Raw genomic sequence first — 23,188 nt, forward strand, 5'->3', positions numbered from 1 at the left:
TCAAATTGTGGTATATTTATGTTTCATTGTTTTACCCGATTAACTTTTTATTTGCTGTGCTGTTTTGTTTAGTTGACTTTCATCTTTGATATTTGAAAGTGATAATGATGTTGCTAGTCATTTGACAGTTCCACTGCAAGTGCATTGAGCTTTTCCTAGAATGTCGGTATCAACTAGAACCCAATTCTGTTTTTTGAAGGAGTTGCCCAAAGTGCCACATTTTGGGACCTATCCTATGCTAGCGCCAAAACCTACCCTATTCTATATACACATGTGATAGTAAAATGTTAAGAGCTTTGATTAGGGAATCCAAATAAGAGTGACTCGATTGCTCAAAATGTGGCGTAAGAAGAACCTATGATAGACTTAACATCGACCGTCTAAAGCTGAACTGTCTCGATTTTATTCTGAAAGGCGTACGTAGTTTTATACATGGCAACTTACAGAGATCGAAGATAGACGACAAATTGCTATGCGTTACCATTTACCGGTATAATAAAAATGAAGTCCCTTCTCTCGCTAACGTTTTACGTAAAACGACCATCATGATCGATTATTTGTTAGGTCACATATTTAATATGAACTTTGTAGGCAGAAGAAACATGACGTACTTAGACAAACTTGAGTTACCTACCCAAACAGTGTCAAGACTTGACATGGCATTAAAGTATTCATGCGTGGGAAAACGTACATCACACGCAATGTCCTAATCGTTCGATTAACTTGTGCTTTGAAACGAAATCGATACATCGACCCACTAAGCAATTGTAGACCTTGCAGTGCACGTGTAGGACTACTCGTGACTAGGAATTCCCAAAACATTTCGAATTCTATACTCCATTCGAATCCTACTTTATATTTTAGAAAGTAGGATTATATTATATAATCACCTGACTCAGACTGAAAGCAGTGTTTCTACCTCATCTAAAAATAGTTAAATTTCACAACAAAAATAAAAATACGAAGCCGTAGAAATTTGAACTGAACAAGACGGATAAAATCCTTCTTTTACGGTTATTGAAATTACGAATAAATATTTATTGCAAAACTTTTGGTTGAAGCCCATGCACAAATGGCTTCAAATTTACCTAAACAATATTCATGTAACGACATGGGTAATTTGTATTCGATACATCTGAGATATTATACATGACTGAAATGGAGCTAGGTTAAATTTTCTGCGTGCAGCAGTGCAAATCTCACAAAAAGTGCAATTGAAACGCACATTGGAAAGCAAGAATTGCACAGACGAAAAATACATTGCTTAATATTTTTACATCGCCAAATAGTGCTTTTGAAATTTGGTTAAAGTTAAATGAACTCAAACGCAAAAGACTGAAGAAAAAAAAAAGATTCGATTTTTCGCTTAAAACCATTTTTCTAGATGAAATCTTTGAACTTAGTAAAACTTGAAAGCCAACAATAAGACTGGAAATATGGTGAAAAAGTTCACCTGGAAATTCATGCCAGCATTACCAGGAGTTTTTGGGGTGGTGACAGACGGCCCTGTTATCGCCGGCGCCGAGGTGGCAGCATCTGCGGAATGGGGAAGAACACACGGCAGCCCTTTGGTCATCTTTGTCATTGCGTCAATGATGACATTTTTCTGTTCTGGAGAACACTTTTCATTTTGTTCCAATGCCTTGGTGATACAATCTTTTGTAGTGACCACCACCCTTTAATTTAAAACAAAACACTAGAACACAATCAAATATCATAAAATTATTTATCGTACGTGCAGTTATCGCGGGTCATTTCTTCGAAGAGCACCTGAGTTGGATAGACATGGACGGCTTTCGTAACAGAAGCTGACGAACAACTTTTGGCTGTTGTGCGAATGAATTCAACGCAAGGGGTAGAATCTCCAACAGTCACTATCACGCAAAGCAAAAAATAAACGCACAGGTAACGCAAAATGACTAATAGAACTAACCATTAAGTCGAGTCTTCGGGTCAGAGCAAACGGAGGTAAACATCGAAGCTAAACCGGCAACAATTGGAGCAACCTTAACATCTTCCGCATCCGTTGCATCCGTTGCATTCTTCCCATTGTTACAAATGATGTCTAGTCGCATGATGGTCTGCAATTGTTTGCTGCAAACGAGAATATTTAGATCGGGATAAGTATGCACGATTCTCAGTTATACCAAAACTGCTCGAGAGTGAGGGTAGAATCATCACCCGACACAGACAGAAAAGCTTTTTCCAGAATCCAGTTTTCCTTTTCTTTTTCCAGCATAGCCTAATGTTTCAGATGAACAGATTAGTTATTTGTTTATAAAATCGACAAACATCATTTACCTTGAAAGTAGTTGAGCATTTTTCCTTATCGGAAGAGACGTCACGGATACCATGATCGTTCGTAACTGGGTTATTGGTGGCATTGGCTGGGCTAGCAGTAATAGCCTGATTTCCTGTAGTTGTAGAAGCTGACAAAGATACAGCTGGAGTCTTTATCACCTCCGGAATGGTAGAACTAGGAGTTTCGATTGTGGACGACGATACAATGCCACTGGTGGATGAATTTTGCATGGAAGTAGGGTTTTCCGTGGACGCTATGGACGTGTCTGTACTTACCATCGTCGCTGATAGAACATCAGTTGCATTTTGAGTTCCTGGAGAAAAAAACGATGACAATTACGAAACTTAAGAACGACTATTGATTCAAGTTATATAGCATTGATTGATTTACGATAGTAACACATTGGTTGGCATGACTACGGTCCCCGTGCAAAACCCATTAGCGAGCATTCGTGGAAGACTGTAAAAGGGGTCGACCTCTGCTTCGCCAATGTAACTTTTTGTCAATCCATCGCGGCAATCGCATAAAATCGATCAACTTAATTTCCTTCGAGGTTTAGATATTGACTACCCATGAAAGTACGGCATCATTTTCTCGTTTCAGTATCACATTACTACTTTAAAACTACAAAGAGAAATAACCATGCTTACCCTCTGCATTTCCGATTGGCGCCAAAATTATAAGAAAGACCGCCACAAGCAAAACTCCAAATTGACGAGAATCCATTTTTTCTTTGTATCTGGCTGTGTATAAAATCAAGTTCAGCACGAAAAGTATTAAGACTGTTGTTACTGTTTTTCTATATTTCTCAGATACAAGAGAATTTGTAAACTGTTTGTAAGGGGTGATCCGTTCAGCTCGACATCACCTGATCGAATGAGAATATGAGATACTTAAAAGTTCTGGAGAAGTCGACAACCAACTCAGCTGATCGGCATAATGGAAAATGCAAGGGCGTGTTGCCCCCTTATATCTTCTACTTTCTATCTAACTCTTCCTCTCTAATTTGCTATCCCCAGGGAAAAGGAAGGTTGGGAAGGAGAGTCGAAAAGAATACGCTTAGTGATTGGATAATGCATGGTACATCCTGTCACCAACGTGTATTGCAATGCCTCAAGCTAACCTCGTGCTATGAGATAATTGCAACGATTCATTTGTCTTCGAATTCGAAGAAATTTGCATTTCATAAAATTTTTGTTCTAGATTCCTTCTTCTTGTTTTAGTAGCTACCAAATGACAAGCGTGTACACTGTACAGTCAGCTATACTGCGACTGTATTGAATAACGAGTTATAGTTAGATTACTGTAGGTAGCCTATCTTTGTTTTTTTGTCGAAGAAACATATCGTGTTTGTTCAGAAACAAGCTTTGCTTTATCTTTTTTTCTCACAACTATTTAGAAATGGATGACACGTTCGGTTGGAAAGTTTTACAATAATCAAGTATTCGGCCAGAGCTATAGTTCTACATAATGCACGATTCGTTAACTTGGCTAAATTTAATCTGAAAATTAATGTTTTCCAACTGATTGTTACTCAAATAATTCCTGATTACTATTAAATGGTCGTCGATATTGATGTTCTTCATATTGAATGGCTCTAAATCGGTTGTATGCAACAACTATATTGCCTAAGCCAGGAAACGTCCATTTCATGAATTGCGAGATTTTTACTATATAAATGGTAAATCGCATTTTAAAGGGGTTTGCTAGCATGAAGCGCATTTGCAAAATTATTCGACCTGGTTCTGCAGTGTGATTCATCGTCCTTAGCTATGGCTTCTGAAAATGCAGTAGGATTTTACATGCCGTGAGGGGAATCAGAAACTGGGAATTCCAGAAAGAAACGAATTTGGGAGACCTGAATGTTTATGTGCATTGCTTCTCCAAGAATCATAATGATCGAACTCATCAGTCGTCACCCACATCTTAATTTAATGTTTAGATGATTGTCGTTCGTGATAAAACTGATAAAAACTTAAGAATTAATAACACACTATCGATATATAAGTTTTGAGTCAATGTTTAACAATCTATCGTCTGCTGTTTGCCCGGGCAATTATTTTGATGTCAACTTTAACTCGGCGACACCCAAAGAAATTACGTCAAGTTTTTCTTTGATCATGGCGTTTTTACATGACATTAAAGAGCTCGTTCGCCCATATTACTTAGTAAACTGCATTCTAAGTATTTCCTTTCTTGTGTTAAAAACTGTATCCCCTATGTGTATGTACTTATTTCCAGTGGGTGAATCTCAATGTGAATTAGACATGGTAAACACATTCTTTTTAATTACGACAAACTTTACTTTAATAATTGATACTTTCTTATACAGAAACAATCTGAAATCATGTTTTTCCTTCTCTTTGTGATTGTGATGAGAGCAAGAAAGACTGGATCTGTTACAATGTTAGCTTATCTCTCGACAGGATTCATGTACTGCAAAGTGGCCAGTTTAATACTATGGTTCAATGCTGATCCTAGATATGGTTTGGTATTTTTGGTACTATTTGTTTGTAAGTTAACATACCAAGTTTTACAAACTATTTCTACAGCTCTAATAATCTTCTCCTACACTAGTGCAAGCCATCTTGTTTCCAGAACCATCATATACTGGTCCGGAAAAGGTTGTCTACTTCAATGCAACATCGTTGGAAGAAGAGTTAAATAGAAACAAGAAAGTTGTTTGGATTGTTACATTCTACACTGTTTGGAGCCCTAGCTGTGTTAATTTTGCTTCAACCTTTTCAAAATTATCAGCAGAGTATGTTGAAATTTATTCCTCAACAATTTTTGTTTTTAACAAGCTTTTTTAATTATCCAGGTATACATTAGATAACTTGAAATTCGGAAAAGTTGACGTGGGACGATTTCCCGAATTGGCTAAAAAGTATTATATCAACGACACGTCGTTTAGTCGGCAGCTACCTACCATTATTGTGTTCAAGAATGGTGAAGAATATGATCGTAGACCAGCCATCGATAGCAAAGGGCAACTACAAAAATTCATCTTCAATGAAGTAAATCTTATTAATTTTTTCCCATTTTGTTTTTGTTGTTGATTTACTTCGTTTTTCTAGGACAATGTAAAAGTTCAGCTAGATTTCAACAATATTTATAACGACTGCAAGAAAAACCCAATCAAGGAGAAAAAAGAAAAGCGCGTCAAGTCAGAGTAGAGCTTATTCTTCCCGTAGTGGTTACTAGATGTGTTTTTAATAAAAATGAGATGAATGATTTTAAATTTGAGACCCTGCAAACTTCCATACTAAAAGAGATAAAAATATTTGGTTATTGCTAAACTCAAGAACTTGGATTTCATGATAAAAATTCACTTAAGCAATTGAGAGGTCGATATATTTTACAGTCAATTACACAGGAGGCCAAAGGGTGGAAATTTCTTCATGAAGTGATTCAGGCACCCAGGCTTTATAGACCTCCAGGAGGTAGAATTTATCTTTTTGCCAAGCGGCAAGAAGCAAATCTAAGCTATCGACGTTACTAATTGTCAGTTGTTGAAGTAGCATTTGTGTCCTGGGCTGGAGTTTCGCCCATGTCTTGACCATTGTCGATGGAGTTGACAGCAGAGATGCAGTGTATCTACATATAAAAATCACTCAATTTTTAAAACGGAAAATTATGAAATGAAACCAATACGTACTTTGCCAAAGGACGACAAACATCTCCATTAAGGAAAAACTGGGCGAAAAACTTGAACCGGTCGATACCAGCTGGATATTCGAGCTCCATTACAGGAAGAGGCCAACCACTTCTCCCAAATGTAACATTCATGTGACACATTACACGACCCTGATCTGAATCATAACGAGGGGTAGGAAGCTCCAAGGGAGCAGAGAAGGTGCACTGTGTAGGACTAAATATGGGGAGCCATTCGGGTTCGATGGCCGTAATACCACGCAAATAGATTTTATCGGCATGTTCATAAATGTCCTGATAAACGATCCATTCGGGGTGCGAATAGCGCAAGATACTCGATGGGTTTAAGAAGACAGGATCTTCCATTTCTGGGCAGCGATAAGCGTATTTGTACTTCCTACGGTCTTCGGCTTCCTTGATTTCATTTGGAGGTATTCGCTTGGCCACATGATCGGGAAGTCCGGCCATCAGAATCTGACGCAAAAGTTTGGCTTGCAATTCAGTGGGTGGCGCCATACGAGGATCGACCACAATCGATGCAGTTCCTGACGGTAAAATCAAGTTTGTCTCGTTTGTCAGCTGAACCCGCAGTTTTCGTACTTCGCGAAGAGCTTTGCTACGTATCCCGTTCGTCGAACAAAAAGCTTCGATATCACCCGAGTACTCGGCGGCGCCAACGGCCCGCAGGAGTACCATGGGATCTCCCAAAAGTAGGGACTGTCCTGTTCCAGCCCATGATCGACGTTGGCCAAGCCACCTTCTGTGCGTGTCACCTGCTTCAGAATCGGCTGGCTGATCCAGCACAAGTTCTTGTACAGATAACGCAGCCACCAAGGTGATGCTCAGTTGAAGCAGATCATTTTGTTGGCTTAATAATAACATCTTTGCATAGCGTGGTGCTAATGGATAAGCTGCCATGGCTCTGCCGAGTGGAGTGATTTTTGACGTCCATTCTTGGCTTTCTATAAATGCAAAAAATAATTTTTAATATTAGAAAATTTACTTGAAAAACAATATTGATTTTACTTTTTAGTCCTATGCTGCGTGGCGGCGGTTCCAGTGCATTTAGCAATAATAGCCGGCGCTCAGCCGCATATAATTGCTGAATATCGGGTGGCGTCGGAAACGGAAAGTGGATCACTTTTTCAATGTCCATCGACTTCATTTGCAGAACTAAATCGTCAATCGGTCTGGAACAAAACATTGTTTTACTTCACTTGACGGTGGAAAAAACTAGAATAATATTACCTTCGCGCGATATCTGGCAAAGAGAATTTTTCAAATTCATCATTAAAAACGGCAGAAGAATATAGTCGATAACAATGCCCAGGGCCTGTGCGACCAGCTCGACCAGCACGTTGATTGGCGGCTGCCTGCGAGGTCCAGGTGACGTGAAATGCGGATACCCCCGTGATTTTGTCAAAGAATTTAGTCTTGACTCGACCAGTATCGACAACATAACGAACATTAGGAATCGTAAGAGAAGTTTCGGCGACGTTAGTGGACACTACACACAATCTTGATCCTTCAGGTGGCGGAGCAAACACTTTTTGCTGCCGATTAGATGGTAGAAGAGAGTACAAAGGCAGAACCCACAAAGGAGGGGCAGTTTGACTCTGAGATAAAGCCTCTGACTGCTCATCATTGATATCTAGCTCTTGATCCGAATCAGCCAAATCTCCAAGATTTTCATCGTGATCTTGTTCTTGCTCTTGCAGTGGCAACGCAGAGTAATGATCCAGATTGATTTTTATTCGCTGATCTACTTCTTTTTTTGAGCGCTTTTTCATGATTTGTTGCTTTCTTTTAATTTTGGCCAAAACTTTTTCCATATCTTCGTCCTGTTTAGGTAGGGTCAAGTTAAGACACAATTGATATTTTATTTGCTTTAAAGTTAATACCTCTTCAGGGTCGGACGCAATCGGAACATCTTCGGGTTGTGCAGATGAAGCATCTGCAGGATCTGGTTTCTCCACCTTTTTGACACCCGGAAACGTCTGACGCAATTTTCTACAGAGTGCGTTTACCTCTTGCTGGCCAGTAAGAAAGACCAGAATGCCACCATCCGGCAACTGCCGATGAATTTTGCACACCTTGCGATATGCTTCGTCTACATAATCTTCGAAGGCTGTCCGCTTATTAAAATGTACTGAAACGGGAAATTGCCTTGCTTCAACCTACGGAATGTTAAGAATTAATAAAATAAAAAATAAAAAATAAGTCTACAAAGAATTTTACTTGGATAACAACTGGCTTGTTCTTGAAAAGTCGCCGGTTCTCCGTAAAATCTTCCACGCGAAGGGTGGCCGACATAATAACCATTTTCAATGGATTACCTCTTTTGTGGCGAAGCATGACAATGCGCGACAACAAACCGAGTAAGATGTCTGAGTAAACACTACGTTCGTGAGCTTCATCGATGATCACGACAGAGTAATTACTTAGGAGGAAATCTTTTTGAACTTCCTGCAAAGAAATTATTCCTTAATAAAGATTCGATAACCAATTACCATCAGAAAACTTGCTTTCAATAAAACACCATCAGTCATGAATTTAATTCGGGTATTATCTTTGACGTTTCCTTCGAAACGAATCTGATAACCAACTTGGCCGTCATGCAAGTTCATTTCGTCAGCCACGCGATTTGCCATTGAGGTAGCGGCGACTCTTCTGGGTTCTGTAACACCAATAATTTTCCCATTGGCTGCGTAACCGGCTTCATAGAGAAATTGGGGAACCTGTACCGCATTGGCTTATTAGACTATCATAATTTAGAAAATGTAGGTAAGACTTACCTGAGTAGTTTTTCCACTTCCGGTTTCTCCGGCCAAAATGACAACTGGATTTTCATTGATGGCTTCAACTATTGCTTGTTCTTCGGCAAGGATAGGTAATTTCATCCTAGCCGCTTGAACCTCTGCAGTGCGGTGGACTGGAACAAAAATTGCCGGTTTTGCTTCGCGCTTAGGCGCTGGTGTTTTACCGTCTTTCTCGACGAGGGTACATTCTTCCGTTGCGATTATATTCCCATTAGAGATATCTGCTTTGCCTGCTTTTGAAATAGTTTCTTCGGAAACATCTTCTTTATCTTCTTTATCTTCTTTTCTTGGTGTTTCTTTGCTTCCTTCTGGTTCTTCTTTGTTTTCTTCTGATTCTTCTATGTTTTCATCTGGTTCTTCTGTGTTTTCGTCTTCTTCTTCTTCCATTTCTTCATTTTCTGAACTGCTTGATTCCTCAATTACTTCTATGCCGATCACATTTCCATCAGTTCTGGGGTTTTCAACTTTTTCTTGGTCTTCCTTTTCTTTCCAGCGCTGTCTCCTTTTGCTCCCAGCAGTTCCAGATGATTGATTTTTTACTCCAGTTTCATCAAACAATTGAACAGAGTCAACTTCTGCCATAGATCGCTTAATTCCTTTAGTTTGAACTGAAGTCAAAGATGTCATCATGGAAAACTCCTGAGCACTGGGTTGCAACTTTGCTAGAGACTCCAATAAATCTGCCCTCTGAAGAAATGCCAAAGATTGAATTGGATTAAAATTTTATCAAGTTAATTAGATTACATTAGCTTTCTTTTTTTTCACATCTACAATCTTCTCGAGCTTCTTCCGCTGCGTCTTTGACAAAATACGTTGGCTGGATTTCTTTTCTTTAACTACTTTTGTTTTCCTTTTTTTTGATGGCAGAACAAGAGCATTGCATTCATCATATTTAGAAGATTGTGTCCCACTTATCTCAATCTCAACCTAATATAGAAATTAATCAACGTTATGGTTAACATTAGAGAAACTAGGTAATTAAACGGGAATTGAGATTTTAGAAACGTTCTGCGTTTAGCATATTACTTACCCCTTCTGTCTGAATAATTTTTGTAGTTACAACCTGTCGTGCTTTCCAATTGAATCCCTTTTTATTCGGTCCCATGATGTCAACTTCAATTTGAAAGCTTTTGTGGTTTATGTTTTACAATCTATTTCACAGTTAAATGAAATAAGGGAACACTGTGGCAAGTAACAAACACGTGGTGTTTACACCAACGGAGACACCTACCGTTGATTTATAAAACTGTCATTTTTCGTCTGCTTCAACTCGAAAAATGCAAAATAAAATACTGTTTTACCACCATATAAAAGTGCCAAATACACTCAAAGAATCTAATGTAAAGAGTATTTAGCGGAGAGCGACTTAATTGTTTTCGAATTATTATCTGTTGTCTAGACATAGGAAAACAAAAAAGCTGCAATAATAATAAGCTAATGGCTGGGTAGTGGGTACACCATAATAGTCCCTGACCCTTGGATGCCCGGACTTTAACTTTGACATAGCAAACTAAAAACTTGACTTGCTTGGCGATCCTTCACTGTTGATTAACTGAAACAAATACCATCCAGGAATTGTTTAATCGATTTAAAACTGATAATAGCGAGTTGACCATATAGTCTGCTGGCCGCGTAGCAACAGTAAACCCCGCGAACCCCAGGCGATATTTGTTTTCTCATAGAAAATCAGGGGGCTCGTAATGGGTCACCATATTGTTTAATTTTTAAGGAATGACTCAGTAATGTGGACTTGACTGGACATTCAGTCACTATCTCTCCTTGCAACCGAGAGGGCCCCCTTGGAGTAAGTAAAAAAGAAGAGCCTTGGAGTGTTCTTTTTTTTTGGTGCCAAGTACTTAACTCGTCTAAAATGAATACCGATTACGACTTCAATTACATTCAGTGTAATTTGACCAATGGTTCCTACGTTCTCGTGGAGGAGAAACAAACATCAAAAAAAGCCTGGCAAAAATTCTTACGTGTTAGTACGATAAATGGAGAAAATGTTACTGACACTACATCACCCCGTGGCTATGCAGTCTGTCGATCCTGCGGGGAAATTCATCGTTTAGGACCAAGAGGTGGGACAACCGAATTGGAACAACACAGCTGTCCTGTTGCTGTGACAGTAGATGACTCGGCATCCAGGTATGCTGTTTGATGGAAGATTTTGTGCTCCCTTTGTAATTGCATTTATCTGTCAAAAAAGGTTGGCCGAAAAAAAACATAGTAAGAATCAGACGGAAAAGGACCGTAAAGATGAAATTACTGCACTCATTAAAGATATGGCGTCTCTAGTCATGGGACAAGAAAAAGAAAATGTTCACTTGCAAGAACTTACCAGAGCCCGTCTAACTCGGGCTTGCCTTTCTGAAATACCTCGTACAATCATACAATTTTATACTGACGGAAAATCCCCAACGGAAAGACCGCTAAGTATTACATTCTTCATAAGCACGATAACAGCGATTTCTTTACATGTTTACGAATACCTTACACAGGTTTTTACGACGAGCTTCAATTGCAATTAAATTTACTTACCGAGCAGGTTTTTGAAGCTCGTTGTGAAGCTCACAAGGAATCACAACAGGCAGAAGTTAACTCAGCAATAAAGCAACTGGTTAGAGAACTTTAAAAAGATAATAGTTTATTTTCTTATGTATTAATAACTTATTTTTTAAGAAATATTCAAGAGATTATATGCATAACGGAACGCCACCTAACCTTCACCTTGGCCTTTCATACTCCTCATCTGACGAAAACATAATTGACATCACTTGGGTTTCGGCTGATGTTACGTCTACGTTGGGCTTTGATCGAGTACTACCCTAACCCAGATATTTTTTTCCTTTCACTGTTAAATCAACTTGTCATAAAATCACAACAGATAAACGTGATCGGACGGAACTTGTCAGAATTAATTCATCCGGAAGATTATGCAGAAGTTGTCCGCATTTTATTTTTGAAACGGTCGGGCGACGGTTTTACGGCTGACAGGAAGGATTTTAGTTTCCCCGAATGTCGCGTAACAGAGCCCATTCGCCATCGTCTGAAAACTGCTTCCCGAATATAAAATGGTTTTTTTGACCGGGTATGTTCGCCAAATGTATAAGAACAATTCGAGAGAAAAGTAGTCAGCAGGACAGCGAGCAAATGTTGATGTTAGCCATGAATTCTTCTTGGCCTCGAATGGCGTCATTTATTCACATCTATACTTACTATCAATATATGACGTTACACTCCTTAGATGGTAAGATCATCCAAGCCGATAAACGGTAAGTTTAGTGCTTGGAAGTTAAGTTTTTTATGTGCACATTAATTCTTGACTACATTAAACAGGATAACAATGGTGGCGGGTTATACCTGTGACGAAGTCATAAATAAATCGGCGCACGACTTTCATTCGAGAAGACGCATTGCCAATTGTGTCACAGGCACAATTTAACTGTAAGGCCATGAAGAATGTAATTCAACACATGTTCAACATTAACCGTCACGAATTTTGAATTTGCTTTTACAGGGTTATACAAGGGCCGGGAAAATTACATATCTTACCCTTTAAAGGCGAAAGATCAGGGAACTATTGTCTATGTTAAGTCAAGGGGGAATTTGTTTCATTCCGTGACAGTACAACTAACAAGTTAGTTACGGGATTTATCTTGAATAACGCTCGTATACAGTAAGTAAAAGTTATTTACAATGATCAATTTATTCTAAGAATGATTTTAACGTTTCGCTTACAGAGAGGAAGAATATTTTAATGAAGTTTCGAAACCGCAAGTGCAAGTGAATTCATCCTCCGAGTCATTGTCTTCGGTAAGCTAAAAAAGATCTCGTCACGTTTTAGAAAGCAATTTCGGACTGGTTAGTCGAATTCTGTTATAAATATAGATGGAGGATGGCTTTGAAGCTTCATCGTTCTCATCTATAGCAGTAGATGAAAATTACGAAAATTTTTTAAATGAAGCAAACAATTTCTTATCCTCAACATCAATTTCACATCCTCTCGATACATCGAACAACACGGCCTGTAACGACAGTATGTGGCCGATGCATTACGTTAACCAGGGAGAATCCCCACCTTATCAACAAGTTAATGGATGGATTTAAGTCACAGACTTCAGTCTACTGGGATTCCAGTTCGCTGCTGCTGGTGTATAAAGGAATAGTCTAAGCTGTTTAGCTAAACAGAAACTGTATATTATTTGAAAAAATTAGTTTATATAGGTCAGTTATTTCTTAAATTATTGAATCTATTTTAGTTGTGTGCAACAAGGATATCAATATAAAAAAACTAAACTACTCTATTTCTATTTTGAATTTCATAGTGAGCTACTTTTAAATAATCTTTAAAACCTGGCTCTTAAACCAACTTTGTAATTTAAAAAACAATTTATTAAGAATATCAATTGAAGAATTTTGCACACACTTTCAAAATATAGCATAAAATAAAGCAGACATACTTGGTCATTCTGTTTTTAATCTTTTCACTCCAGGTTCATAAAGAGAATTCGAATCTTCTGAGGCCATCAGCTGTGTCGATGCAAAGTCTAATGGCCCTTGTGATTCACTTGTCAGGGAAAAACCTTAAACAAATATGTTAAGGAACATCCTACCAATTAGAAAATTGTATGTGTGATAATTACTTGTGTTTGAATCCTCGCCACTGAAACTGATGAATGATGTATCTTTCTTGGCTGTGTCATTCTCTTTGTTCATCTTTGAATCTTTGCCCTTCTTTTTCTGTTAAATAAAATGTTTGGTTAACAAACTGTGTAGTTTAGAAACACTGCAATGATGATTTACCACCATTTCAATTTGCGAAACTGGAACCCATTTGAAAATTTTCATTGTCGTGTCTCCAATGGTAACCCACTTCTTTTCCCTATATAAGAGAAACAACTATAAAGGTACACCATCACATGTTTAGGGCAAAAAACATACCAATGCCGGACTTTGTCCACCACTTGCATAACTCGCTTAATGTCATCTTTAGCTCTGCTACGCGTTTCTGCCCGCACAGACCGAGACATTCGATATGCCTCCCAGGAATTCTCCTGACTTTGACCAAAGTTTCAAAACACTTTATTTAGAAACAAACAAAACCGTCTGAAGATTGTGCAGAATATGGAGGCAAGGGAAATGGAGAGGTAGGAGAAAACTAAAAAAATGTCAAAACGCTTCACCAACAAACAGTGTTGTCAGATTTCTTTTAATAATCATCCTATTTTTTTATTTATTTTTCAATTTTCATCGTTTTCTTTTGTCATTCGGTTTGAAAATAAAAATGAAATAGATACACGCATCTGAAGCAGGATTTCACTGGTCGCTTTTTATTTTGTATCTGACTATTTGCCAACACAAATCAAATACATTCACTATTTATTCATGATGTCGCGTCTGGTTTCCATGCCAACATTGGGACAAAAAACGCTTTGCAATACGAAAACAAACGTGTTTAAAGCGCGAATCAATATCATATTGATGATAGTGAGTTTAAGGCGAAATTAGCCAGGGTCCACCTGAAATATCAAACATTTTTGTTATTTATCTCAATTTTTCGCTTATTTCAAAATAAATAAATAAAATAATTCTTACACGCTTTGTGCTTCATGCATTGTGAAATTGTCATGTCGTATACGCTTGACTATGTACATACGGTGATACGGAGGTAGCTAAAGTAAAAACAAAGAGAAGGGGATCGGCAATAAGGACACAAAACGGGACTGTGCGTAGACGAAGCGGGTGGGCAGGGAAGACCAATCATCATAACTTTTCCAACGGTTCCACATACACCAACGAGTGATGATCGATTAAAGAGGGGAGAAATAGTATACAGAAATACACATATATACCAGAAAGGGTCTCTGGTAACCTCAAATACAAATGGAAAAAGGGAGTGCGTCAAAGAACCAACACTAGCAGCCCACAGTCATCGACCGACTTCAGTAGCCAAACGAGAGTCGACTGGGAAGGAAATGATCAGTAAGTCGTTCGTCACTAATCATTAAGAGGAGAAATAAATTCGCCAGAGACTCAACATGGGACTGACAAGAAATGGAAAGAAAGGATCTGTACGACGAGCCACCTCTTCCGAAGGGTACGATTTCATTTTTATGGACTTCATTTAGAACTTAAAATACTTATGGTAATGAATGGATTTTACACGTATGGGAACAGGTTTGGAAGCGCTTCGACTTATTCAAATACCAGTTCGTTCGGATCACTGGCCGATTTAGGCAATGACAACGGCGTTGATGATTTGGGTAATATTAGCGTCGTTGTCAGGTGAGTTTGCGGCTTTAAACATTTTAGTTGCTATGAATGATTCGCTATCATTTCCTCTATCGATTTGATTGAGCCGTAGAGTGCGACCATTAAGCGAAAGGGAAATCCAACGAAACGATGACACCATCATTCAAGTGGTCAGTCATGAACAAATTATGATGCGACCAGACGTCAGACCGAATGGACAAAGTGCCCTATCCGGAGCACAATCTACTTTCAACCAAACGTTAACGGCCAAGACATTTACATTCAACTCCGTTTTTGACCAGACCGCTACCCAGTCGGAGATGATGGACAAGTCCGGTGTGGCCAAGGTTATCGCCATGGCCATGGAAGGCTATTCCACCACAATTTTTTGTTATGGACAGACAGGATCGGGCAAGACTCATACGCTTACCGGCCCTCCCCATTTAGTAAGTTCTCTTAGATTTGATGCAAAATTGCGGTATGTGATCAGCGATGTTATAGTTCCAGGACAAACCGAACCCTTTTTCAGAAGAGCACGGTCTCATCTATCGGGCGTTTGTACACCTTTTCGACAGATTAAAGGAAAACACTAAATCGGATTGCACTTACATCATTAAAGCTTCTTTCCTCGAAATATACAACGAAAAGGTAAAACAATTTTTTGAAAAATATGTCCATAAAAAAAAAAATAGAAAAAAAAAGGTTTTGTTTCTGTTTTCCTCGTCATATCGTAGTACGGCATGTATATTACAATTCCTCTCGCCCACCAACAACTACCCCTCTATTACTCAAAGTTTCCAAATGGAACATTGCGTGAGTCGAACGCAAAGGGGTGGGCAAGTTTTCCTAGTAGTTGTAGGAGCCTACTTTTCGTATACACCGTCTACTTTTTTTTTTTTTTTTACCACATCGATCACAAACCATAAGTTGCATAGTTCCAATTGAAGCCTATAATAATTGGTCACCGCGATAAGTATATAGAAAGGGAATCGCTTACCTATTAAAGTTTGGTATCCATCATGTCTTTTTTTTTGCGACACTAATTCGCAGGTGATTGACTTACTCAACTTGAGTACTTTCAAGAAACCGCTGCAGGTGCGCTGGTCGAGAGCATCGGGTGGTTTTTACGTCGAGAATCTCTTCACAGTAGAATGCGAGGTACTTGATTGTATCACATGGTGCGATGAGATGTGCGTAACGGTGTTGTCACCAGACACACCGTCACATTCACACGGTGACATTTCAAGAATGTTGACCAACTTTTGTGTGTCACATATCCCGTTTAGGAATTCGACGATTTGCTAGCCGTCCTCGAAGAAGGCATGAGGAATCGAGCTGTTGGCAGTCACGGGTAATAAATTTACTCTGTACATTTTGTTTTTAAATTACGGAATTTAATACCAGAATTGCTACGCGACAGGATGAATGATTATTCCAGTCGAAGCCATACGATTCTTACTGTTCACGTCATCTCCGAATTACAGGTTATTTCTTGCATACAAAGCCACAATGAACATCTGCATACAATGATTAAATTGTTAATTTGACTTGTAGGCTTCAGAAGAGGGAGTTTACCTGAGCAGACACGGAAAAATTAATTTTGTCGATCTGGCAGGTAGCGAAATGACCAAGAAAACCAACAGCCAGGGTAAAACTCTTGAAGAGGCCAACAACATCAATAAAAGTTTGATGGTCCTAGGTAATTGAAAATTTATTTTTAAGACGAAAGTGACAACTGTATCGACATTGTACGGTTAGGTTATTGCATATCTCAGCTTAGCGATCCCAGGAAGCGAAACGGACATATTCCTTACCGCGATTCTAAACTGACCCAACTGCTGTCTGATAGTCTTGCCGGCAATGGCATAACTTTAATGGTAATTAAACCACTTTACATTTTCATTTTGTCTACGAGAAAGAAAAAAAAACTAACAAATTGGATGAAAACAACAGGTGGCGTGCGTGTCTCCGGCACGATCGAATTTGTCCGAAACTCTCAACACGTTACGCTACGCTGCTAGGGCAAAACATATCCGCAACAAACCGGTCGTCGTCATGGTACCAATTTCTCAATAACATTGCAAAGACAAAATAGCAATTGAAAGATATATTGAGTATTAACTCATTCAGGATCCGAGGGAGGCATTGATTCTAAGTTTGAAACGGGCAGTGATGGCGCTGCAGGAAGAAAATGTCCATTTGCGCAATTTGATCGATTTGGAGAAATCATCAAGCCAACAGCCAGAACGGCCTCTAACAGCTGTAATTAGATCCTCAAGTACCGAACAAGTTTTACTGTCTGGAGCGGCAACGGATACACCGAGATTTAGCGAACTGCCAGCCCACGAGGCCCATCAGTTACTGCACAGTTTATTGCAAGAAAATCGAGCCCTCAGGAAAGAGAACGCCGACCTCTACTCTTTGAGAGAAGCTCTGCTGAGGCAACAAGAAGCCGTCACCAAACATAACGAACGTCTGATCAAACAGATTGAGGGCAAGCCTATGTACTAATGTGCCGATTGACTAATTATCCTGCTAGTCACACTAAGGGATTTTACGTTACAGAAGAACATCTCAACCCATTATGACGTTCCTGTCACCTGACGGGCCCAGTAAGATTGAACCAACGAATGGGGGATCAGTCTCAGCCAGAACTTCTCCACTGCCTCAACTAAAACGTTCAAATTCACTCACCTCAATTTCTGGTCGATCATCCCTTGCTAATCCACTTAGCCAGAGCGTCACTTTGCTTAATCAGCAATCACCCACCATGGGTCTTAACGGCACCGGCATCTTACCTGTAAAAATAAATAAAAATTATTTTAGATTTTATAACGAATAAATTGTAATGTAATTTTACAGATGGAAGTAAGCAGAGAAATGACGAAGCGCGGATTCAACGCAAGTAAATCCGCAGACTCTCGAACCAGTAACGATATTGCAAGGTGAAAGTTTGGATAACGATCGGGCATCCCTTTCGCCTCCGCAGGTGTACGGACATAGAAAGAAACTGACGGATTTAAAAATCGATCTGAATTTTGTGCCTAAAAAGAATAAGGTCAACAAAAATATTAGTCTCCCCTCACCTAATAAAATTAGAGCATCTTCTGAACAGCCGCGGATTCGCGCAATGAGTACTGGTACTCCTAACGGGACGGCGGGAAGGGAATATTAAAAGGCAATTCGTTTCTTTTGTTTGATGGCTGAATTTCAATATTCGCCACGACTCGTGCATTACGGGATTATGCTAAGAGCAAGATCTGTAATCCCAGCGTTGACATTATTGCTTGGCAGACAGCGTTCGCACCGGACAAATAAATCTTTCTTTTGACTGCCCTTATTTCTTACACATAAAACATGTTTAAACTTATTATCACAACAGTTAACCTAATTCCCCATAAATCTAAGAAAAAACAAATAAAATTTGGTTAGTTTGACTGCAACTGGTTTCGTTTTACGTAGCAAAATCGAGAGTTTTTTCTGTCAATTTTTCTCGAAACGTAACACATTTTTATTAGCGAAATTAAGTACGCAGAAATAATAAAGTACGTGTTTGTCAATCAGTCGGAAATTGTTCAAAAGGGAAAACCTGAATTATCGTTAAAGAATTTCTTATGACTGAGCAGAGTGGCAATTTCGTAAATGAACAAATTAAGATAGCGTTACTGCGTTAGGCACTTACCATATTTGTTTTCGAAGCAAAAAATCTGGAAACGTTGTTAGATCCGAAGGTAGAGTGTGAATAATGGATTAAGAACTTCGGCATTGCTCGGCACGAAAATAAGTTGTTTCGACATCTCAAAGGAGACATTTGCTTGGTCTGCTGGCTTTACTATTTCTTGGAGTGACACCAGAAACTAATTTTCTAGAAATACTTGAATGTGAGATAAAATATTTTACACAAGCAATATTATGTATGCTTACGGTGGCGTGGCTTCAACGTGGAAACTTATCATCAATTGCTTTCGGGAATCGTCAAGCTGGAATCGCAGTTTGATGGCTCGAAGTCCAATGCTATTTATTGATTATTGGCAAAATTCTGATGCTGCCCAAACAGAAATTTTGGTTTTATAAAATATATTTTTTTTTACTGTAACAGTGATACCACCTTACTTACGAAAGGTAATTAAAAAACCTGTGGGCTTTAGACTATGATACAGGTAATAATTTCCTTTGCTGGTTGACCGAAAAAAATATATAAAAAATAAATAAAATAATAATAAAGCGTCAAATAAAGACTAAAAATTTGTTCTAGTAGGTGTAACCGTATTTTCATGGCGATATTTTCTTCTTCTTCTAAGAAGCACAAAGAAAGAAAAAATAAAATTCTTTCCACAATTTAACATTGTTCCATGTCCATTCCCACAGATTAGGAACCGGGCGTTAAAAAACAAAACAAATTGTCAACAAGTGGTTGCGAGTCAATACTGTTTTGAGTTTCTTATTAACGTGTGATCTGTCAATAAAATTATATCTCGTAGTAGGTAGTCAACTATTGTTGAAAATGATGAGTCCTACTAGAGGATCACAGCGCTTCGTTTTGATTCGTCCTTTCTCTCAAGGCGACGAAATTGATTGCAAGAAAATAGCTGGGAATACCATTATGTCTACAGTCAACCGCACATTCTTTTCGGCTTTGTTTCGAGAGACAATATTTCAACTAATGGTTTTCTTCGCCGCAGTATTATTCATCATAGTGGGAATACCCTTCTTTCACTGTGCAGTATCTGTGCCATTGACAATTGCAATTCTTTATGCATCAATATGGAGTAGTGCTATGATGAAAAGTCTAGAAATTCAAAATGAATTATCTCTAGTGAAGCAGCAATATCAAGAATCTGATAAAACCACATTTCTTGTGGCAGAATATTATGGCCCTCTTATTGATCTGAATCCTGGGGAAAACATCACCTTCATCAGCATGGCAAATTTTCAAGGACTAGAAGATGAGCTGTCTTCAAAATCAAAAAGAGTGATAGGTTTTTGGGCATCACACGTAACAAAGATAAAGCCTGCAGTGGTTGGCTGAAGAGACTTGCAGTTGATCAAGATTTTAAACGAAAAAAAGTTGCTACACAGTTAATTTCTGCAGCATCACACTTCTGTTATGAACGAGGATTCTCCTCAATTGAAGCCTGTATTACTGAATGCCAGCAAGAGGCAAAAGAATTTTTTCTTCATCATGAGTTTGAACTAGAGCAACTCTACCACAAAAATATTATGGGTAGTACAGCTGTTTACACAAAATACCTTTTCAGGAAAGATTTGAAGCATACCAAATCGGCACTAAACGCTTAGACTCCCCATGTTAAGCGTGCAACATGGTCTGTCTTTCGTTTTGACGATTGAATGAATCCGAGTAACTGCAACTGTGCGACAGCTCGAATGAAACGTGCTTGAATGATAGGCTCAATCTCCTCATTTTCGTCATCCTTGTCCTTTTTGTTTTTTCATTGAATAAATTTGTCACGTTTGTCGCGCGAAAAGATACAGACATATGTTATTTTTTCCTACCTTTTGTTGAATGGCGTTGAAAGACAACATCCAGTCGTAAAGGTTGATTAAGCGACCACACTCGGTGTGTAATTTGTAGACTATGCAGAGGTCGGGCATGGTGGACAGAATTTGCGATCCCTGTCCGTTTGAAGAGCAACAGTTGCAACCAAGGTATGAAGCCGGATCCGATAGAGCCTTACTAATTGCGACTCTAGGAACCGGTTGGACCTGACGTCGAATCCACGGGACGATATCCCAACTACCTATAAAGATAATAAGCACACATTTGTTTTATGTAAAAGTAAAAGACATAATAAAAATGAAAATCGCATACTCTGAACTTGGCTACCAGCATAAAATACTTCATGAAACAGTATGGTGGTAGGAGATTTCAGTTGACGTGCTAGATGCGAGTTCAACCAGGATACGATCTCGGATTTTATTTCGTCGAATTTTGAGGTCGGGCGGGCTTGTTTCGCTGACGCCAACAATTGCTAGATAATGGTGTAACAATTAGTTGTTCAGTGTTAAAAGAAATTTAGGTTATAGGAATATTTACAGCTTTCAATTCAAATTTGTCCAGTTTCTTGCCTTTAGGTACAAAGACATTCGGACTTTTGGGGCTGGTAGCAGTGTCGGTGTCCGGTGCTTGTTCCAAACGCTTCAGCTCCTCTGAGAAGAGAACGAGACTGGTGGAGAAATCCGACAAAGCACTGGATACATCTGATTCTTTAAGGGTAGCCAGTGCAGCTTGGATTCTGCTTTGCAGTTCGTACGACGTGGAAATATTAAGCAACTGAATAAACCGATCCCAATCCTCAGATTCCGCACCGATCAAGAAATTTATGTAGACTTCACGTAGACTTTTGCCAAACAATGCATCTGGCATTCCATCGCTTAGGCAATGGAGAATTCGACAGCTCAATGAGAAGTCCTTAGAGTAGCTGTTCAAGTCCTAATAGAATATTAGCTCACTTTAGACACCAGAGAATGAATGAAACCATACACACTGTTACCTCAAACGATTTTTGCAGAAATGATCGGAATTCCTTGTCGTCCGTTAGCAGTGAAACTTTAGATCGATTGTTTTCGATAAATTTCATGAACGATGGAACCTGACGGTATAGATCTAAATCTGCTGCGCTGAGTTTCTTAATTCTATCCTGACATGCCAAAAATAAAAAATAAATTATTAAGTGAGTCCTCTAGCCAAAAAAAGTAATAAATTACTATTAGTTCACTCATAGAACAGCAAAGTGAAGAAACCGGTAAGGTTATGTAGTGTTGCATTATTATCAGATGGACACGCATAAGAAAACTGCTGAGTGATAAGTCGTGATAAAGAAAACCATCCAGTAAAAGTTGCATAAGCCTTGGTCCAAGTTTTAAAACGCTGCTATTCATAAAGAGCTGTTCTATGAGATGGTTTAGAAGAACGATTGAAGGCCGTGACTGAAATGATTTGGTCGCAAGGCAGACCGAAGTGCGATGGTGAAGTTGTTGTTGGAGGGTCACTGTCGTCGCAATACCCATAATGAACTGAATTGGCAACTTATTTCGAACTCGATATTCCCTAGTTAGCCAAAATGTATTAATATGTAAGACAAACATCGTTCTAGAAAAAAAAAGTATACCTGCACAGTAACACAAAATCCTGCAACTGTTGAGTACTAAAAGATTCCAAATCTTGTAGGATGATGATCAAGGGAGTTTTAATGACGACATTGGAGTACCATGTCGCAAGATTAGCAAATGTCTTGATCTTAGATGATGGTTTGACAGGCACAATTTCATCTGCTTCCTCATCCTTTTCAGCATCATCATCTGCTAAATCACAACTTGTCAATTTCTGGATGGCTTTTAGTACCATGTTTTTCAATGAGGGGCATTCTTTTGAATTTAACATGGCCACAAATGGAGATACATGGGCATTCAAAGTAGAATCCAACAGGCTAAAAAATGCTGCATGATCTGCAAGCAACAAACCAAAAAAATTGTGAAAACAAGATTTTTACAAACTCAAAAAATCATTATACCTGGAAGATTAACTCCTAACGCTACTAATGCAGTAGGTATACTGCTTTGTCCAATATCTGCATTTTCACTAACAAATTGACTTACATCATGCAGGAGTTGTTTGTGGCTATCTGAAATGATGTCCTGCAATTTACAATCATTTATTTTTTTATGTTTAACGAATACTGTTCAGGATCTGACCTCGCTTTTCTTTTTTGTGGACATCCAGATTTTCTTGTAGGAATCTTGTCTAATTTCCATAGAAGATTTGTCACATTTCCCAAATAAGGATGAAGCATTGAGATCGCCATTTGATCTATGAAGTAAATTAGAAGATTTTTTGGTTTTCTTCCTTGGACTTTTCCCACTACTCTCTGGTTTGGCTTTGAAGACAAAACAACCCTAGTGGCAATGAATATAAGGTCAGAATGAATAAACCAGTACAAACAGAAGCAGAGTTCCTACTTTTGAGAAAGACGAAGTTGTTGCCATAGTTTAATTTTGATGCACTTATAGATTATTTTTCCGTCGCCATAGTTCGATTTGGCGCTGAAATTTCTACTGCCATCTACCAATGATTTCAAAAGATGTTCGAGCGCCATCTGAGTTCCGGTGCAGTCGAGACGAATAAATGAATGCAACTTTG

The 23,188-nt window shown here is 38.7% G+C and overlaps 6 protein-coding genes and 1 non-coding gene across 12 annotated transcripts; 3 read left to right on the forward strand and 4 right to left on the reverse strand.

Annotated features, from left to right (window-relative positions):
- Window positions 1-1,104: 1,104 nt before the first annotated feature.
- LOC116919889 lies at window positions 1,105-3,253 on the reverse strand. The gene is made up of 6 exons (XM_032925952.2): window positions 2,953-3,253; window positions 2,302-2,615; window positions 2,148-2,242; window positions 1,934-2,094; window positions 1,736-1,874; window positions 1,105-1,676 (listed from the first exon to the last, which is right to left on the reverse strand). Exons 1-6 carry the CDS (start codon window positions 3,026-3,028, stop codon window positions 1,400-1,402), a joined length of 1,062 nt encoding a protein of 353 aa, XP_032781843.2. The 5' UTR covers window positions 3,029-3,253; the 3' UTR covers window positions 1,105-1,399.
- Window positions 3,254-4,334: 1,081 nt separating this feature from the next.
- On the forward strand, window positions 4,335-5,543 carry LOC116920154 (thioredoxin-related transmembrane protein 2 homolog). Its single transcript, XM_032926250.2, has 5 exons — window positions 4,335-4,572; window positions 4,635-4,815; window positions 4,880-5,063; window positions 5,124-5,319; window positions 5,380-5,543. Exons 1-5 carry the CDS (start codon window positions 4,423-4,425, stop codon window positions 5,476-5,478), a joined length of 810 nt encoding a protein of 269 aa, XP_032782141.1. The 5' UTR covers window positions 4,335-4,422; the 3' UTR covers window positions 5,479-5,543.
- A 91-nt stretch (window positions 5,544-5,634) lies between these two features.
- On the reverse strand, window positions 5,635-10,149 carry LOC116918409 (probable ATP-dependent RNA helicase DHX37). Of its 2 annotated transcripts, XM_032924120.2 has the most exons (11): window positions 10,007-10,149; window positions 9,806-9,926; window positions 9,520-9,702; window positions 8,752-9,462; window positions 8,482-8,694; window positions 8,195-8,422; window positions 7,858-8,133; window positions 7,205-7,797; window positions 6,983-7,146; window positions 5,961-6,918; window positions 5,635-5,899 (listed from the first exon to the last, which is right to left on the reverse strand). In XM_032924120.2, the coding sequence occupies exons 2-11, from the start codon at window positions 9,878-9,880 to the stop codon at window positions 5,671-5,673; spliced, it is 3,630 nt and encodes a 1,209-aa protein (XP_032780011.2). In that variant the 5' UTR covers window positions 9,881-9,926; window positions 10,007-10,149; the 3' UTR covers window positions 5,635-5,670. The 2 variants fall into 2 exon arrangements, with proteins under 2 accessions (XP_032780011.2, XP_032780002.2); XM_032924111.2 differs by lacking the exon at window positions 10,007-10,149 and having other exon boundaries at window positions 9,806-10,002.
- Window positions 10,150-10,418: 269 nt separating this feature from the next.
- On the forward strand, window positions 10,419-13,077 carry LOC116919023. The gene is made up of 9 exons (XR_006642257.1): window positions 10,419-10,923; window positions 10,985-11,211; window positions 11,277-11,395; window positions 11,458-11,595; window positions 11,663-12,050; window positions 12,115-12,222; window positions 12,296-12,454; window positions 12,519-12,591; window positions 12,667-13,077. It is a non-coding gene; the product is annotated as an uncharacterized LOC116919023 (transcript).
- Window positions 13,078-13,148: 71 nt separating this feature from the next.
- LOC116920841 (B-cell CLL/lymphoma 7 protein family member A) lies at window positions 13,149-13,970 on the reverse strand. 2 transcript variants are annotated; one of them, XM_032926994.2, is made up of 4 exons: window positions 13,720-13,970; window positions 13,585-13,660; window positions 13,422-13,518; window positions 13,149-13,361 (listed from the first exon to the last, which is right to left on the reverse strand). In XM_032926994.2, the coding sequence occupies exons 1-4, from the start codon at window positions 13,806-13,808 to the stop codon at window positions 13,243-13,245; spliced, it is 381 nt and encodes a 126-aa protein (XP_032782885.1). In that variant the 5' UTR covers window positions 13,809-13,970; the 3' UTR covers window positions 13,149-13,242. The 2 variants fall into 2 exon arrangements, with proteins under 2 accessions (XP_032782885.1, XP_032782878.1); XM_032926987.2 differs by having other exon boundaries at window positions 13,582-13,660; window positions 13,720-13,967.
- A 117-nt stretch (window positions 13,971-14,087) lies between these two features.
- Window positions 14,088-23,168, reverse strand: LOC116918775 (origin recognition complex subunit 3). 4 transcript variants are annotated; one of them, XM_045167844.1, is made up of 18 exons: window positions 23,008-23,168; window positions 22,744-22,944; window positions 22,563-22,686; window positions 22,161-22,497; window positions 21,757-22,099; window positions 21,543-21,689; window positions 21,086-21,481; window positions 20,861-21,020; window positions 20,545-20,789; window positions 18,955-20,468; window positions 18,713-18,895; window positions 17,891-18,619; window positions 17,725-17,828; window positions 16,606-16,725; window positions 16,432-16,547; window positions 16,028-16,365; window positions 14,374-14,450; window positions 14,088-14,297 (listed from the first exon to the last, which is right to left on the reverse strand). In XM_045167844.1, exons 1-10 carry the CDS (start codon window positions 23,032-23,034, stop codon window positions 20,325-20,327), a joined length of 2,124 nt encoding a protein of 707 aa, XP_045023779.1. In that variant the 5' UTR covers window positions 23,035-23,168; the 3' UTR covers window positions 14,088-14,297; window positions 14,374-14,450; window positions 16,028-16,365; window positions 16,432-16,547; window positions 16,606-16,725; window positions 17,725-17,828; window positions 17,891-18,619; window positions 18,713-18,895; window positions 18,955-20,324. The 4 variants fall into 4 exon arrangements, with proteins under 4 accessions (XP_045023779.1, XP_045023777.1, XP_045023776.1 ...); XM_045167842.1 differs by lacking the exon at window positions 14,374-14,450; XM_045167841.1 differs by having other exon boundaries at window positions 14,088-14,450.
- Window positions 14,733-18,370, forward strand: LOC116918747 (kinesin-like protein KIF12). Its single transcript, XM_032924495.2, has 13 exons — window positions 14,733-14,875; window positions 14,956-15,063; window positions 15,143-15,476; window positions 15,532-15,678; window positions 16,081-16,188; window positions 16,317-16,381; window positions 16,451-16,514; window positions 16,585-16,729; window positions 16,789-16,907; window positions 16,984-17,088; window positions 17,161-17,534; window positions 17,596-17,830; window positions 17,893-18,370. The coding sequence occupies exons 1-13, from the start codon at window positions 14,817-14,819 to the stop codon at window positions 17,977-17,979; spliced, it is 1,950 nt and encodes a 649-aa protein (XP_032780386.2). The 5' UTR covers window positions 14,733-14,816; the 3' UTR covers window positions 17,980-18,370.
- Window positions 23,169-23,188: the final 20 nt, after the last annotated feature.

Source organism: Daphnia magna, linkage group LG1, assembly GCF_020631705.1.
Source record: "Daphnia magna isolate NIES linkage group LG1, ASM2063170v1.1, whole genome shotgun sequence".
In the NCBI taxonomy this organism is placed as follows: domain Eukaryota; kingdom Metazoa; phylum Arthropoda; class Branchiopoda; order Diplostraca; family Daphniidae; genus Daphnia; species Daphnia magna.

Excerpts from the sequence above, each read along its gene's own strand:
- LOC116918775 (XM_045167842.1), bottom strand. The coding sequence starts at position 23,034 with ATGGCAACAACTTCGTCTTTCTCAAAA. Across the intron at positions 22,687-22,743 it reads CCACAAAAAAGAAAAGCGAG|GACATCATTTCAGATAGCCA; the intron begins GTCAGATCCTGA and ends TGTAAATTGCAG. Across the intron at positions 21,021-21,085 it reads ACAAATTTGAATTGAAAGCT|CAATTGTTGGCGTCAGCGAA; the intron begins GTAAATATTCCT and ends ACCATTATCTAG.
- LOC116920841 (XM_032926987.2), bottom strand. The coding sequence starts at position 13,808 with ATGTCTCGGTCTGTGCGGGCAGAAACGCGTAGCAGAGCTAAAGATGAC. Across the intron at positions 13,519-13,581 it reads TTTCGCAAATTGAAATGGTG|AAAAAGAAGGGCAAAGATTC; the intron begins GTAAATCATCAT and ends TTTATTTAACAG. Across the intron at positions 13,362-13,421 it reads TGGCGAGGATTCAAACACAA|GTTTTTCCCTGACAAGTGAA; the intron begins GTAATTATCACA and ends TATTTGTTTAAG.
- LOC116920154 (XM_032926250.2), top strand. The coding sequence starts at position 4,423 with ATGGCGTTTTTACATGACATTAAAGAGCTCGTTCGCCCATATTACTTA. Across the intron at positions 4,573-4,634 it reads CTCAATGTGAATTAGACATG|AAACAATCTGAAATCATGTT; the intron begins GTAAACACATTC and ends TTTCTTATACAG. Across the intron at positions 5,320-5,379 it reads AAAAATTCATCTTCAATGAA|GACAATGTAAAAGTTCAGCT; the intron begins GTAAATCTTATT and ends TCGTTTTTCTAG.
- LOC116918747 (XM_032924495.2), top strand. The coding sequence starts at position 14,817 with ATGGGACTGACAAGAAATGGAAAGAAAGGATCTGTACGACGAGCCACC. Across the intron at positions 14,876-14,955 it reads CGAGCCACCTCTTCCGAAGG|GTTTGGAAGCGCTTCGACTT; the intron begins GTACGATTTCAT and ends GTATGGGAACAG. Across the intron at positions 16,382-16,450 it reads CGAGCTGTTGGCAGTCACGG|GATGAATGATTATTCCAGTC; the intron begins GTAATAAATTTA and ends GCTACGCGACAG.
- LOC116918409 (XM_032924120.2), bottom strand. The coding sequence starts at position 9,880 with ATGGGACCGAATAAAAAGGGATTCAATTGGAAAGCACGACAGGTTGTA. Across the intron at positions 8,695-8,751 it reads GAAGTGGAAAAACTACTCAG|GTTCCCCAATTTCTCTATGA; the intron begins GTAAGTCTTACC and ends AATGCGGTACAG. Across the intron at positions 6,919-6,982 it reads ACGCAGCATAGGACTAAAAA|AAAGCCAAGAATGGACGTCA; the intron begins GTAAAATCAATA and ends TTGCATTTATAG.
- LOC116919889 (XM_032925952.2), bottom strand. The coding sequence starts at position 3,028 with ATGGATTCTCGTCAATTTGGAGTTTTGCTTGTGGCGGTCTTTCTTATA. Across the intron at positions 2,243-2,301 it reads AATGCTCAACTACTTTCAAG|GCTATGCTGGAAAAAGAAAA; the intron begins GTAAATGATGTT and ends CTGAAACATTAG. Across the intron at positions 1,875-1,933 it reads CCCGAAGACTCGACTTAATG|TGACTGTTGGAGATTCTACC; the intron begins GTTAGTTCTATT and ends TTTGCGTGATAG.